Source organism: Pseudopipra pipra, chromosome 2 (assembly GCF_036250125.1).
Source record: "Pseudopipra pipra isolate bDixPip1 chromosome 2, bDixPip1.hap1, whole genome shotgun sequence".
NCBI classification, from domain to species: domain Eukaryota; kingdom Metazoa; phylum Chordata; class Aves; order Passeriformes; family Pipridae; genus Pseudopipra; species Pseudopipra pipra.
Window position 1 is genome coordinate 30,501,396 of NC_087550.1, and position 15,145 is coordinate 30,516,540.

The 15,145-nt window shown below is 42.6% G+C and overlaps 1 protein-coding gene across 1 annotated transcript in view; it reads right to left on the reverse strand.

The window, feature by feature from the left end:
* GUCY2F (guanylate cyclase 2F, retinal) overlaps nucleotides 1-15,145 on the reverse strand; it is a 38,709-nt gene that overhangs the window by 13,242 nt on the left and 10,322 nt on the right. The window contains exons 5-14 of the mRNA XM_064642174.1: nucleotides 11,407-11,503; nucleotides 10,779-10,913; nucleotides 9,409-9,489; nucleotides 8,222-8,398; nucleotides 7,147-7,303; nucleotides 5,633-5,782; nucleotides 3,660-3,808; nucleotides 1,202-1,365; nucleotides 713-905; nucleotides 454-628 (exon numbers count right to left, since the gene is read on the reverse strand). Coding sequence (XP_064498244.1) covers nucleotides 454-628; nucleotides 713-905; nucleotides 1,202-1,365; nucleotides 3,660-3,808; nucleotides 5,633-5,782; nucleotides 7,147-7,303; nucleotides 8,222-8,398; nucleotides 9,409-9,489; nucleotides 10,779-10,913; nucleotides 11,407-11,503 — 1,478 coding nt within the window. The remainder of the gene's footprint in view (nucleotides 1-453; nucleotides 629-712; nucleotides 906-1,201; nucleotides 1,366-3,659; nucleotides 3,809-5,632; nucleotides 5,783-7,146; nucleotides 7,304-8,221; nucleotides 8,399-9,408; nucleotides 9,490-10,778; nucleotides 10,914-11,406; nucleotides 11,504-15,145) is intronic.

Consider the following 15,145-nt stretch of genomic DNA (forward strand, 5'->3'; position numbering starts at 1 on the left):
AAGATCTGTATATTTTTCTTCTAGTATGTCCTACCTGTAATAAATATCACCAAATTTTTTATTCTTTCACTTTATATGCCAGTTTTTCTGTGCTTTTTAATTTCAGAATAGAGTAGACATCACTGGATGTCTTTGTATCCCACCACTGAAGATCCTGTGGCACATCAAAGATCTATCCATACAATGAAACCCTTGTGACTAATAATCTGGATGCAGTTCCTAACTGGGACAGAATACACAATTTCTCCCTGAAATGATACTTAGCCATTCTCCTCCACAAACCCTCTTTGGGTTTTGTGTTTCCATTTTAATGCCCCTGTTGATATGGAAGATTTTAACGTGTCTTATAAGAGTGGTTTTTGGGGGGCAGGAGCGAATAAAGCATTTGAAGCTGGAAATACAATTGTGAAGGAGTTCTTTGATGTTCAGGTGCAGGTGGGTGCTGCTGCTTACCTGTGTGCAGCCCAATTCGTATCCTGAGGGGAATGTCTGGCATATGCCTCATTTTGAATGTTCCTACTGAACTGAGGATGTCCAAGGACATGTTGGCTATCTCAGCCGCGTGCTTGTTCCCGTTCCGTTTTGGTAGTCCTGAAGCAACCATGTAGGCATCACCAATTGTCTCCACCTAGCAAATACCATTACATTAAAAAAAATAAATTAAAAAATTGAAAAAGATGGAAAGGAGACATAGAATAAAACTACTTCTCACCTTGTAAACATCATGATTTCCAAGAACAGCATCAAACAGTGTGTAAAGGTCATTCAGAAGGTCAACTACTTCAATGGGCTCACTGAGGGCTGAAATGGATGTGAAGCCCACGATGTCACTGAAGTAGATAGTCACCTGGTCAAAATACTCCGGTTCCACAGTGCCACCAGTCTTGAGGGCTTCTGCCACTGATCTGAAATAACAACACCAGCAAAGTTGGCAGGGCACAAACCCTTTTCTGCTGCATGCCCAAGAGCTCAGACTCTTTTGTCCTACTTGTTCAGAGTATCTTTCACTAAATACAAAGTTCTATATGGCTGTAACAAGTACTGATTAAAGTTTCTTACTTTGATTGGAAGGTGCTGGCCAAAATTAGAGGTCAGCTGTACAGTGTTGCTCACTTCTGGGGAAGATTTTTATCCAGTCAAGCTATGGGTTATTTGGTTTGGTTTGGGTTTTCTTTATACCACCTAAAGTACCAGTACTTACGGGGGAAGCATTTGTGACAGTAGTTTTTCTGTCTTCTGTTTTTCAATTTCTAGCTCTTCGGTCCGCTCCCTGATTAGATCTTCCAGGTTGCTTGAGTATTGCTCAAGCATCCTGAGCATTGAGTCAATGATATTGGTCTTTTTCCCTTTGTTGATTGTTTTGAACTGGAAAATAAAACTGTAGAGTTATTTGTCCATCTCATTACACCACTGTATCACTCTAAGTTTGGAAAGGAATGAAAAGCAAACACTTATTTTCAAGGTTCAGTGCTAAGGACTGGCTTTATCAATGGGAAGAGTTCAACAATAAAGGAAAGAGGCAAATTAGAAGGTAAATTTGCATCAATAGCTATGGAAGCTGCCCAGGAGCATGTTGCTCATCTGTGAACTTTCAGTGACAGTTCCCTTACATCACCTTACAGTAGTTGTCAACGTTGTTACGGAGTCTTATCAGGCTGCAGGTTTGCAACCCCATTTATCCTATGACCAATCTTTAGGGTGACTTGCAAATCTTTGCATTCAGAGGTACAAATTTCAGCATGTTAGGAACACTTAAAACCTGCTTACATGTTACTGGACTTAAATCCAGCTTTACACTCTGGCATGTATGTGTACTGCTACCTCCATTCTCTATTCTTGTTGTGATTTCTCTTCCTGACCTGAAGTCGAATCTCTGGAACCTTTGGATAACTTGTGGCTTCTAAAGCTGCCTTAGATTCAACAGTGGAGTCACTGGGTCTAAAATTGTTCCCAGATTCATAGAACCAAAAGGTAAAAAATATGGATGTTTGTTTACTTGGTGTTAGACCAAGCAAATCAGTAGATCAGTAATTATTGGGTCAGAACCACCTTCTGGGGGAGCATGTCTGTTGGGGGAAGGGCTAGGCCAGGCCTGCAGGTACATGATCTGCAGGCCCATGGCAGGAAGGGACATGTAAGGCCTGTAGCCAACACGGCTGTGCCCATGAAGAGCACAGGGCAGCACCGAGACCCATGTGGCTGGGCTGTCAACCAACAAGGCCTGCCTGGTAGCCTGCCCACACCACACCCCCTGGAGCCCCTGATTGGATGCAGAACCCCTCCCTTTGGCTAGGAAGACACTCGAGTGGTCAGTGAACCAAAGGTCCTGCCTAGAGAGGGGCCACAGTAGATAAAGAGGCACGCATAAGGTCTCCATCTTGCCTGGTCTCCTTGAAGTTGTCAACATGTGATCTTCCAGTGGTAACTATATTTTTCTCTCTTTATTCTTTCTTCTCTTAATCTCTCTTCCTTTACTCTTTTCTTCCTCTTGTCGGTAACTTAAACACCTATTTTCTGTATTTCACTTAAGTTGTGGGTATCTCATTTAACTTGTATAGGGTTTTGTGTTTGCTGGGTGTAACAAAAGTTCCCTACTCTATAGCAAGTCCTAGTAGCCTGTTGTAATACTTTTGTGAAGTTGCATGTAATCTCTGTAAACCCCTTTTTAACAAAATGTGTATTTTCTCACCAAATTAAAAGAAAAAGTCTCTTAGAGAAAAGTGTGTAGTCTTTTCTCCGGACATGAACTCAAAGTATCAAAGAACCAGAGTTGGTTGCAAGAATTCATATGGACAAAATCTTTTGAAGTCTAAAATCAAAGTGTGCACCCAGTAAAGCTAGACTGGGGTTTAACACTTGGTTTGAGGAAATGGCTTCAAGTTGTGTCAAGGAAGGTTTAGATTGGATATTAAGAAAATTCTTTTTTCCCATAAAGGGCTGTAAAGCATAGTGGCAAACTGCTCAGGGAAGTGGCGGAGTTACCGTCCCTGGAGTGTTTGAAAAACTTGTGGATGTGGCCCTTGAGGACATGGTTTAGTGGCAAACATAGTGGTGGTGCTGGGTTGGCAGTTGGACTTGATGATATTGAAGATCTTTTCCAACCTTAAGAAATCTATGATTCTATGACCTTATAAGGATATAGGAACTACACTACTGGATCAGAAAGGGGGCTTATTTTGCCAATGCCTGCCCATGAGACTGGCCAGTAACAGATGTCTAAGAAAGCTTTTCAAACTGGGATCAAGTACAGTCATATTTCCCTGGGATGTTCTCCCATCCTCCACCAATCTGGAGTTGAGAGACCTCCTATGCCAAACATTGTATCTTTGTGTTTAACAATCTTTGGTAAATTTTCCTTTTCCTCACCTTTTGAACGCTTCGGCAGATTAAAAAAAAAAAAAAAAGGAAAAGATATAAATGTGCTATTAAAATTTACAAATCATTGATCTCTGTGAGACAATCTGTGAAGGTACACTGCAGATGTGAAGACATCAAGCCTATGTCCAGGCTGCTTCACCATCTCAAGGTCAGGACAAGTCTAGGGCTCTTCCACTTCTTCATTCTTTAATAACTCAGTTAAAGAAAAAAACCCAAAACAACAAAACACTTCCCTGCCAAGTACAAACAAAGGAATTACACCTACTGCTGTATTCACCAACCTTATGAAATATCTCCTCAAAGGTTGGACGTCGTTCAGGGGCTTCAGCCCAGCATTGCTTCATTACCTGGAGGCACGTCAGGGGGGCCACCTCAGGGGCTATGTTTGGGCGACACAGAGGAGGGGGCTTCTTCACTTTCTTTATAATTTCTGTGACAAAGAGAAGAATGGGAAGCATGTTGTGAGATGGAGGGTCTTGATAGGGGTAAAGGACTTTTCACCTGTCCCTTGCTTGCTTCTTCAGCCGTTACTGTTATTTCTCAGCACCCAATGTCTGTGCCAAATGAAGTTGGAGGTTTCTGCTTTACTCTGTCAGGAGTCTCTTGAAGGATTTAAAAGAGATTCATCTGCTTTCCTGTCCCTGAAGAACCAGGTTATGAGCAATAAAGTGTCTGGATGGGGGAAGAATGTGTGACAGATGGATGTGTGAGCCTGCAGGCGTGTGTTTAATGAAATTCCCTCTGACTCTCTCCACTAGGATTGGCAGTCTTCTAAAACAGCAGAGGTTTACGGCTGAGCCCAGACAGGAAGAATAGCAGCCTCTGACACTTCATGGTTAGCTGGTAACCAGTATGTAGGAGGTTATGTGAATGGAGACAATGGAAACAATATTAAGGGGGAGAGTTTGGGTTCAAAACATCTGGGAAATTACTCCCTATCTAGAGGTGAAAAGAGACTAATAAGGAACTGGGCTTGGGCTTTTAAGCCCTGAGAAGTCAGTCCCTAAAAAAAACCCACCAAAGTTATTTTATTTGGAAGTTTCATTTTGTGTAGTGCAGAGCAGTCAAATGGAGAGAAAACCACTCTCTCTGGCAGGAGCTCTGCATTTCCACAGCTGTTGCTGTGAGTACCCAAAGCTTTTCAGTGTTGACAGTTTACTTTAAGGCTCTTTGGTTCATCCCACCAGTCTCCACCAAATGAACTAATCGAAGCACCTGGCCCAAATAAGTCAACAGGCAGCCAAGGGAAGTGAAAGCCCCTTGAGGATTAAAACGCAATGAGTAGAGATCCATCATTTTATCAGGCTAAGAAATTGGACTGAACTGTGTTCATATTTGCTGGAGATTCTGCAGGGGAACAAGAGCTAATTACATCATAGGCTATATCATAGGTCCAGCTCTGATTTGCAGGGTGGGATATGTCATAATCATCATTGTCATTGCATTGTTGTAGCATCTTCAGGCGCAACAAGGTCGAGGCCCTGTTTTTTTCAGGCACTGAAGTGGCAGATACTGAATGGCCATACCCTATTTGGTGACCACCCAGCTTAAAACATGTTGAGAACAGGTTGTCACTAAAATCAGCTCAATTTAGATTGTTCTCAGTCCCTCCCTGTTCAAGTGCTTGTGACGTGACCCAGACTGCAGTGACTTTACTCTTTCCACGCATGCACAACATGGTTGCAACAATGAATAGTTCCCAAGGAGCTTATATCTTTGCTATTTCTGATAGAAGTCACCTTATATATAAGTAAAATGTTAATGACATATCTCTTCAAACTCTGTTGAAGAGAGAATCTCTTTAAATGGGGAAGAATTAAGGAAAAATAGATGGGCAGGTGGACAAAATAGGATGTTGGCAAGGGGTCCAGCTCAAAAACTTCAACCCCCATGATGCACATAAAAATGGGCTGTCAAATGGGAAGTTAAGGAGTGGGAAGCTATGGAAAATTCTACCATCAGATTTCAACCCATGCTGCAAAAAGTCGGAGTTTGGACAGGGAACTGGAGGTGCTGCAGTGGCCTACTGAGGCCGGCCCTGAAGCATCTTAAGGGGTACCCAGAGCCCCAAGGCTGTGATCAGAACTACACAGTTTGATGTTTATTATGGATATTTTTTTGAAAACAAGCTTTCATCACTGAGAAAAGTCATGAGATTGATACATTATTTCCATATTAATGTTTTAACCCAGGGGCTTGACCAGACTTTTTCTGAGTGCTCTGTCCAAAGCCTTAAAAATATACTGTTGCCTACCTTCAGCTGAGAGTTCTGATGTGCAGTATGGTGGACCCCGAGCAACCACTTCTTGTAGGATGATTGCAAAGCTGTAAATGTCCCCTTTGAATGTGCCTTTTCTGCGCATATCTGGGTCCCTCAGCAACTCAGGAGCTGTCCAGAGCAATTCTAAAAAATTCCAGAGCATCACGTTTCTTACACTTGAGCTCAGACTCTTGCAAAGTAAGTGCTTAAAGGAATACCTTATTTCAGTCATTTGAGGAAAGGTTGGAAAGTCCTTCATTACTTACTGGACCAAATCTTTTACTTCTTGTAATGTATTAGAAATATTAAACTTCCATCCTGACAAAAAAATTGAATTTTCCAGATTTCACTCTACATTTAAAAAAAAAGGTTCAGTACCAACAAATTTTATCACATAACACCAGCCTTGAACTTCAGCATAAGAAGTCATCTCACCATTGCCAAAAGGTTTAACTATTTTTTCTTTTATTTAAAATATCCGTGAGACAAAATGTTGGCACTGAAGCCTGGATTTCTTGCTACTGTTGTTGCTCTTTTAAAAAGCAAACAATTAATATCATTATTTCTGTAGTACTTCTTAGATGAAAGTGGTTTCTGCAAAAGCAGTTTGTGACAATCTGAAGCACAATCAGTCTTTGTAATCCAATAGTTCAAGTGATGAAGAACACAGCTGTAAAACATATCCAGCCTCATCAAGAAATTAATCTTGAAACTGTGCTATTGTTACCCTGGTAATTGTGCATTCTGAATAATGGGAATAATGAACATTTCAACTACTGCAAATATGTTTAACTTCTGTAAGGGAGGAGAAGGTCTTCTATCTGGTAACTGCCCTATCTGAGGCACTGGAAATGCGTAGCATCAAATACCACAACAGAAGGATCAAAACACTACCTACTACTTGAAACCGTGTTTCAAGAATAAATTGAGATATCAGAGGAATCCCAAAACAAGGGGCATGTGAAAGAAATCCTGTCATAGTCTCCAGACCTGGTCCCATGAGATGTTCTTCCTAAGTGGTGGGATTCTCATGAGATAGCCTTTGGTAACTGGCATGTAGAGGACCTATTTCAAAGACATCTGCATCATTTTGTGTTTCAGATAGCTTCTTTTAACAAAAAGGCTCTTTGCATGTGGGTTAGTGTAAAACTTCAAATATAGGAATGGGTCTAAGTATGTGAAGCCAATTCTATTGGTCACAGAAATTCAGTACTGATAAGATTTCAGGGACAGTTAAATCCTTCTCCAATTGCAATAAGCTTACATTCTGTCACAACTTACAATAAAATCTATTTTCCTTACAATGACACTCTGTTATTCACGTTTAGGAAGTCTGAAAAAAACTTAGCTTATCCTTTCGTATAACAATGACATACAGGAAACAAGATGTCATGAGATTGAGCATGTAAATCCTTATGTGGCCACTGGCCTGAAATTGTATTGGGACAAACATTTGTTAAATCAGTGGAAAAATATTTCCGAAAAGAATATTTCCTCATGTCACCTACCTTCTGGGGATGGCTGAATATAGGGGCATTTCTGTGCTTCTAAGAGCTCGTTATAACCATAGTCGGTGATCTTCAGCACAAACCGGCCATCCACAACACAGTTACGAGACTTGAGACGTCCATGGGCAAAATCTCGGTGATGCAAATATCTAATTCCCTATGAAACACAGAAAAAACCCAAGGCTGTTCCTTAGGATTTATATTATTAATCAGCATTCAGAGACACCAAGCCAGATTGTCACCTTAGGTGGCATCAGATACAGCATTGACTTTATGTCAAATGCAGTCATGATCAAACCAATAAACTACGGGGGAGGTTCAGAAATGGATTAGGAACATGAACTAGGTTGTCTGCACCCTCAAGTAATATTGGAAAGGTCTGACAGTTTTAGGAACAGATGCCTCCCTCTGTAGCCCTAGGACTCAGTGCACTCGTAAGTTTCATTTTTAGGCAAGGGTAAGCAAGCGGGCACAAGTAGTACTCAATGGTTAGGTCAAAGGAAACCATGAAGACCTGGATGCCCTTATCCAGCTCCCTGCAGGAGGTTCAGAAGGTGGATCACAGGCTGCAAGAATTGTTCTGGCAGTCTACCCTCTGAACACTGTGTGTCCCAGATTAGTAGTTTACCGTTATGGGATGAAAACACATGGGACATGATTGGAAGGATGTGAACACTCTACTAAAGTGACCATATGTGCAGACATCCTGTGGCAGGGGATGGACACTGGTTCTATGGTGGATGCATTTCTGATTTGCAATAAGATAAGGCCTTTGAAAAGCATGAATTTGTCACAAAATTCTTTGTTCTAGGTGATCAGTTGCAGCCTGATGTGTAGTTTTAACCTCTTATCCTGCTGTGTGGCTGTAGTCCTGTTACCCTAAATAATTAACTTCTCTCAGATAGTAACAAAATAAGGGTAAAAGTTCTCCATTAAAGATGCTGTGTATCGGTATAATTACATTCACATTGGTTTTCCCTGCATTACTATAAAAATCCCAAAGTTCTGGATCAAATAGCTCAGTCAATATAAAAGCCACATGCAGATCATGGCTCAGCAGGAGTAATGGGCTTACTTTAATTAGATCCATCACAAGAGAGGACTTGAACATCCAGTCCAGTTTCATATCTTCATTTCTCAGCAAGTCCTCCAGGCTTCCTCGGGAGCAGTACTCTGTCACTATGGCAAAGATGCCACAGTCAGAGAAAAAGCCCAGGAACAGATTCACATTTTCATGACGCAGATCTTTCATCTGAAACAAGACAGTGAATCACAGCTAGTCCAAGTCAGCCAGACATCTACTTAGCAGCTTCTTGATATCATTAGATGTCCTTATCACTCTTGTACTCCCAAACAGCCTTACATACAAGGATGGGGAAGCAAACAACCTCTTTGATGGTTATTTTTGGCTACTCAGTGCTCTTTTCAAGCTTTGCTTTCCTTTGTCTATCCATTAGGACAAAGAAAGAAAGATAGCAAAAGCAAACTGAACAGAAATTTGTTTTCTCTTTAGACAGGCCGGATTGAATCTTTCAATAGGCCAAAATGGCTTTGCTGGGGTAGATTGAGTTCAGCATGTGGCATCTTGCTCTGGGTCTGGTCTGATTTGGAAAGCAATTCCATACTTGAGGGTCCAAAGTTATCTGTCAACACTGCCTTTGGAGACATGACCTGGTAAATTTGTTGTATTTATATGCATTAAAATGCCACTGCTATGTTAGCGATAGCTGTCAAAAACTAATGGCCTTGGATTTGGAAAATAAATATATTTTCTTGTCATTTGGTAACAGTAATAAGATTTAAGACTAAAAGTCAACTTCTAACAGGCATCTTGGATGGAGACACAAAGCAAATACCAGAGAAATGCAAAACTGTCTCTGTGACACACTGCCAACATATAATACATGAAAGTGTCTACCAGTGCCTCACACCGCACAGGGATGAGCTCCCCCAAACCACTCTGCCTTTGCAGGCAAGGTCATTTGGAGGATTCATTGTACATTTAGCATTGTACCAGCTTTGAAGTGGCAGGTCTTGGGTGAGGTTTTGCAAACTGCTGACTCTGACATATTGATCACTGGTAAGTTTGTCAGATGCAGTCATGCATGGTCCGTTCTACCAGGTTGGACAAGACTCATTGACAACCATGATGTGTGATTCAATGGATAAACAGGAGACAAGGAGAATAAGAACACCCTGAAGCTGCAAAAGTCCCCCCAGAGAAACCTTCCCTCCACACATCTCTTTATCTCCTGTTCCTACCTTCCTTAAGATGCTGGTGGAGCTTTGCCGCAGATTGTGAATCACTCCCGTCTCAAATTTTTTCAGCCACACCCAGTCTCCCTGTCCATAATCACAGAATCACAGAATGGGTAAGGGTGGAATAAACACTGATGGATCATCTAGTCCAACCTCTGTGTTCAAGCAGGGTCATCCTAGATCACATGGCACAGGATTGTGTCCAGACAGTTCTCGAATATCTCCAGTGACGGAGACTCCACAATCTCTGTGGACAACCTGCCCCAGTGCACAGTAACTCACAGAGTAAAGAAGTTCATATTCAGATGGACCTTCCTGTGCATCAGTTTTTGCCCATTGCTTCTTGTCCTATTGTTTGGCACCACCAAGAAGAGCCTGGCTTCATCCTCTTGGCACCCTCCCTCGAGATATTTGTACACACTGATGAAGTCCCCTCTCTGTTGTCGCTTCTCAAGGCTGAACAGGCTCAATTCCCTCAGCCTTTCCTCATAAGAGAGATACTCCAGTCCCCTAATCACAGTACAGGTGGATGAATGATAGGGCAAGTCTCTGAGCAACAGCTAACATTGGGACCTAGGTATGAATTCCAGATCCTTCACTTTCAAAGTGGTTGAGGATTTTTAATGTTCTTGGCAGTAGATTATTTCTACACTGCACCTGAATAAGAATATCCACACAAATCCTCAAGAAAGGGGTGAGGCAGGGCTTTCACCCAGATCAGAACTTCATGCCTGGAAGGTGTATTAGTATCTGATAACCTATGATAAATTGATTAAAAAGGAAAGCAACTCTGGCCAGATCTTTTTTCTGTCATTAATGATAGATCCAGTTTATTTTGCTCCTCTTCAGGTAAAGTTACCATGCCATTTTTTCAAAAAGCTGTATTTTCAGGTAAGAACTGATGGACGGGGTGAAAATTCTTGGCCATTGCTTCTGCTTAAGCTCCATACAGTCCTAGTGGCACAAAGGGGAATTTGAGAGCCTTTATTTGTGTATTTGGATGCTGTCTTGTCAGAAAGTTCCTTATTAGAGATGTCACCAGCTAAAGACGGTCTTGTAAGAAAGGTTCTTCATGCTGCCTTTAGATGGTGACTTCTCTAACAGGGACCAGACCTGACAATGCATATGGATGTTGAATATCACCATCCCACATGACTCCAAGTGTCACGGTGAGGATTGGGGTAGAGTATTCCAACCTTTACTTACCTTAAGCACTGGTAAGTCCATGCTTGGGAATAACTTATTTTCATGCTTAGAGTCTGTTCATAGAATTCCTGTTCTGGGACCTACAGTACTGTAACCCAAGATTTTCCCACTAGAGCAGTTCAGTGAACAGAAGCAGTAGGAGAAGGTTGCATGAGGTCTCTACCTACCTCATACAAAGCCACATTGGAGGTTTCGTGGGTGGCAACTGTGCTTTTCAAGGAAGAGGAGCGGGTTACAGATTTCAGGCTTCTGCAGTTGACTGCTATGCTGTTTGCATCAGTCAGACTGTCCAAGGTCAGCCTCTGGAAGGCAAGGAAAGCAGGTGCAAGACAGCTACCACCTTTGGATATAGACTTCCACTCCAGCTCTGTCTTGGACCACAGATTTCTTGATAAGTAAATCATGGGATCATCCCCCAGGAGGTCACCAGCTCTGGGTAGGAGCCAGCACAGACCAGAAACGTTTTCCAATAGGTTTGAATGCAGACACTTTATTGTAGAGGATGATTTGTCTATATGGACATGCACTATAGTACACCATCCAACCTCAAGAACAAAGAATAAGCCCTGGCAGTCAGAATAAACACAATCAAGGATACTGTTTTACGTCATCGTAAAAGCTCTGACATCTAATCTGAGACTCAAAACCACTCAACATATGGGAAATTTTCTGATATGCAGGGAAAAATGACATGGAGAAGTGAATACCTTCACAGAGCTTCATGGGTATGAAAATACCACACAGCAAACCTGTTCTAGTGTTCCATCCGATTACTTTCACGAGTAGAAGACTTACCTTTCTATGTAACTCTGGGTTGATGAAGATGAGGTCATCCAAGGTCACTATTATCTTGTTTGGACCCTTGAAAAGCTGATTGTTCAAGATACTCTGCCTGAAAGGTTTGGAGAGTCACGGTTATCATTTTTAGGTAGGCAACCAGTTTGCACCGCCTCTGAATTCCCCACATCTGGCTTCCCTGCAGTATTAGACCTCACCTGCAGTACTGCTTCCAGCTCTGGGGAACCCAACATAAGAAGGTTGTGGACCTGTCAGAGCAGGTTCAGAGAAGGCCACAGATGCTCAGAGGGCTGGAGCACCTTTCCTGTGGTGACAGGCTGAGAGAGTTGCAGTTGCTCAGCCTGGAGAAGAGAAGGCTCCGGGGAAACCTTAGAGCCCCTTCCAGTGCCGAAAGGGGATACAAGAGAGCTGGAGAGGAATTTTGGACAGGGTCATGGAGTGACAGGACAAGGGGAAATGGCTTCAAACTGAAAGAGGGCAAATTTAGATTAGAAATAAGGAAGAAATTCTTCACTGTGAAGGTGGGGAGGCACTGGCACAGGTTGCCCAGAGAAGCTGTGGCAGCACCATCCCTGGAAATGTTCAAAGCCAAGTTGGATGGGGCTTCGAGCAACCTGGTCTAGTGGAAGGTGTCCTTGCCCATAGCAGAGGGGTTGGAACTACATGGTCTTTAAGGTACCACATCACATGGTGTGGCAATGGGGTTGGATACTGGTGAAACCAGGGGACAAATCACAATGCCTTGTCTTGGACTGAAATCCCCTGAATCAAGAGTTATCCATTTCACAGACTACAAAAGATACCACCTAAAATGGTGTGATCACAAATAGACAACTTGATTTAATCTGGTTACAAATATTAATTGGATGTGTGTGTAATGCATATTTTGTTTTGCTCAGTTTTATTTGTCATATCCCAAATCATCCTCCATTAGGACACAAAAATAGGTTTCATTAGTCCAACTGGCCTGGCTGGTGAGCAAACCACTCTCAGGCACACCAGCCTTTCTTGGGAATCGATGCTGAATTGTGGGTAATTTATAAAAGCTGTCTGGACACAAGTTACTGTTGAAATATGCTACCTGAGTATCTACATTGTAGTATTGTGTTGTATGAAGCACAGAGGAAGATATGATCTTGTAATGATCACAAGCTTACACAGAGGGAAAAGCTATACGGGATGAGCAGTATGGCACATGTGACATCACACCTCATCATTTTAAACCCACTGTTTCAATGGACATCAAGGTCTAACACTGAGCACAAAGCAGACTATATCTATTAGACAGTCAAAAGCTCCCCAAGCAGGAGCAGAGAAGGGAAGGAAATGCTTCCCTATTGCCCTCAGTGTCACTTTCTTGTTTAAGGAACTTTGTTAGCACTAAAGCAGTTGTCAGCTCTGCAATCCCCTAAGACTTTTCTGACACTGAGATTAGCTCAGTTGGCTAGAGCATGGTGTTAATAATACCAAGATTGTGGGTTCAATTCCCACCTGGCCATTCAAGTGAGAGTTGGACTCTATGTTCCTTGTGGGTCCCTTTCAACTCAGAATATACTCTGGTATTGACTCTATTCTGTGATATTGATAAGATGGGCCATAGAATGTCTTTTGCTAACTCTACTATAGAAGAACTTCATTCCATAAAATACCACAATTCATTTTTCCACTCCATGTACCATTTTGGGCGTTTTAGAAGAGCACAGAGAGTTTCCTGGAGCTCAGAGGGAGCCTTATCTGTGTAACCACAGGCTTTACCTGGGACGATGTTTTTATAATCTTTTCTAACCACACTGTCCCAAGCCACCCAACTCATATTCATCCAAAAAACTCATAACTTATGTATCTTACACTGGTCCACCTGAAAAACCTTGCTTGATCAATCACATCCTTTCCCACAAGCATGGAGGAAAGCATCCTTCCGCTGAAAGCTAAGCATAGAGTGACTCATTGGAGGTCATGCAGCAGATCCCTGGCAGAGCTAGGACCAGAGCTTTCACATTTAAACACAGACTATGGTGTGGTTTAGATTTAGTTCTAGACATGCTCTTTCCTAATAAAAATTATTATCTGAGTCATGCTGGACTTTTTTCTTGCCGTGCAGATGGCCATACATCTTTACTCATGACTGAGCCTTCCCAATCATGGTACCTGTGGAAGAGTTTACAAATAGAGTAGGCAGAAAGATTGTCTTCTGTTTACTTAATTGTAGAGGCTGGTAGCCAGGGAATAGAGCTGGGTTTCAAAGTGTGGGTGGATGAAGGCAACCTCCTCAGTGCCTGCAATGCTATCAGAAGCAACTGTGTGCTTGAAGTGGAGGAGCTGTTTGGGGCGTTGCTTGCTGGGTGGCCTTGTATCATCTGGGTTCAGAGGGATGATTCAGGACTGAAGAGAAAACATATTTGGGAATTATTTGAGAGGTAAGGCTGGATGGAACCACCTAGGAACCCTGCTTTGCTGAACTCATTGCTGCTGAGTAAATGCCTTCTACTTTCAGTCTATTTACATTTTACTTTCAGTCATGTAGGCACCAATAATCAAAGACAGACTACTCCAGAGGCCACAGTGTCCTTGCCAAACATCAATCCATAGCTCCTGGACTGAGCACTCCGTTCTGGCTGATTTCTACCCTGGGTATAGAGTGGGACACACACACACACTTGGCACACAAATGTGACCTATGCAATTATTGGAAACAGTTCCTTCCCCAGACAACTACTGCATTTGCTCCAAAGGTCTCATCCCCAGACCAATATTTATACAATGGGAATGATTAGGGATCTGAACTCCAGTTCAAAACAGAGAACGAATCAGCTTGATAATAAAGAGGCATCCTAAACAGTTGGACCAAACCCTCTCTAGAGGTATTTTCTTTCTCTTTAGTACATGGAGAAAATACGGAGGGTCAGCCTTGCGTAGGAAACATGATTATATCGGGGAAGAATGATCTGGAGTAAGAAAAAGAGTTGGTCTCCACCCTCATGTTCTCATAGCAGATTCCTGTCTTTGGTTCATATGCCATCCTTTGCACTTCCAAAGTAATAATCATCCTGATGCTTCAGACCCATCATCCAGCTAATCCTTACAGCAACAGACTGCAATCTTCTACCAAGCCTGGACTGTGTTAAGAGTAAAATGGCTGCTCCTGAGACTGCAGAACCAACGCCTGCAGTGCTCAAGCCACTGTCACCTAGTAAAGTTGTATTGGGTTTGCATGGCAAGGTTTTGGTAGTTGGGGGCTATAGGGTGGCTTCTGTGAGAAGCTGCTAGAACCCTTCCCTTTGTAAGGAGGGGATTCTCCTTGATGGAACCAATGCCAGCTGGCTTCAACACGGACCTGCTGGTGGTCAAGGCCATCAGTGACAGTGGTAGCACCTCTGAGATAAGATATTTAAGAAGGAAAAAAATAACTGGGCAACTTCATCCAGAGTGGAGTGAGAATATGTGAGAGAAATAGCCCTGCAGAAACCAAGATCAAGGAGGAAGGAGGGGGAGGAGGTGCTCCAGGTGATGGAGCAGAGATTCCCCTGCAAGCTTGTGGTGATGGGTGAGACAGGTTGTATTCCTGCAGTTCATTCAGGTTCTCAGTGGAGCAGAGATCCGTTTGCAATCCATGAGCAAGAGGATGCCCAAATAAGTCTGTGACCCCTTGGGAAACCTGCACTGGAGCAGACTCCTGGCAGTACCTTAGACCCGTGGAGAGAGGAGCACATGCTGGAGCAGGTTTACTGGCTGCATT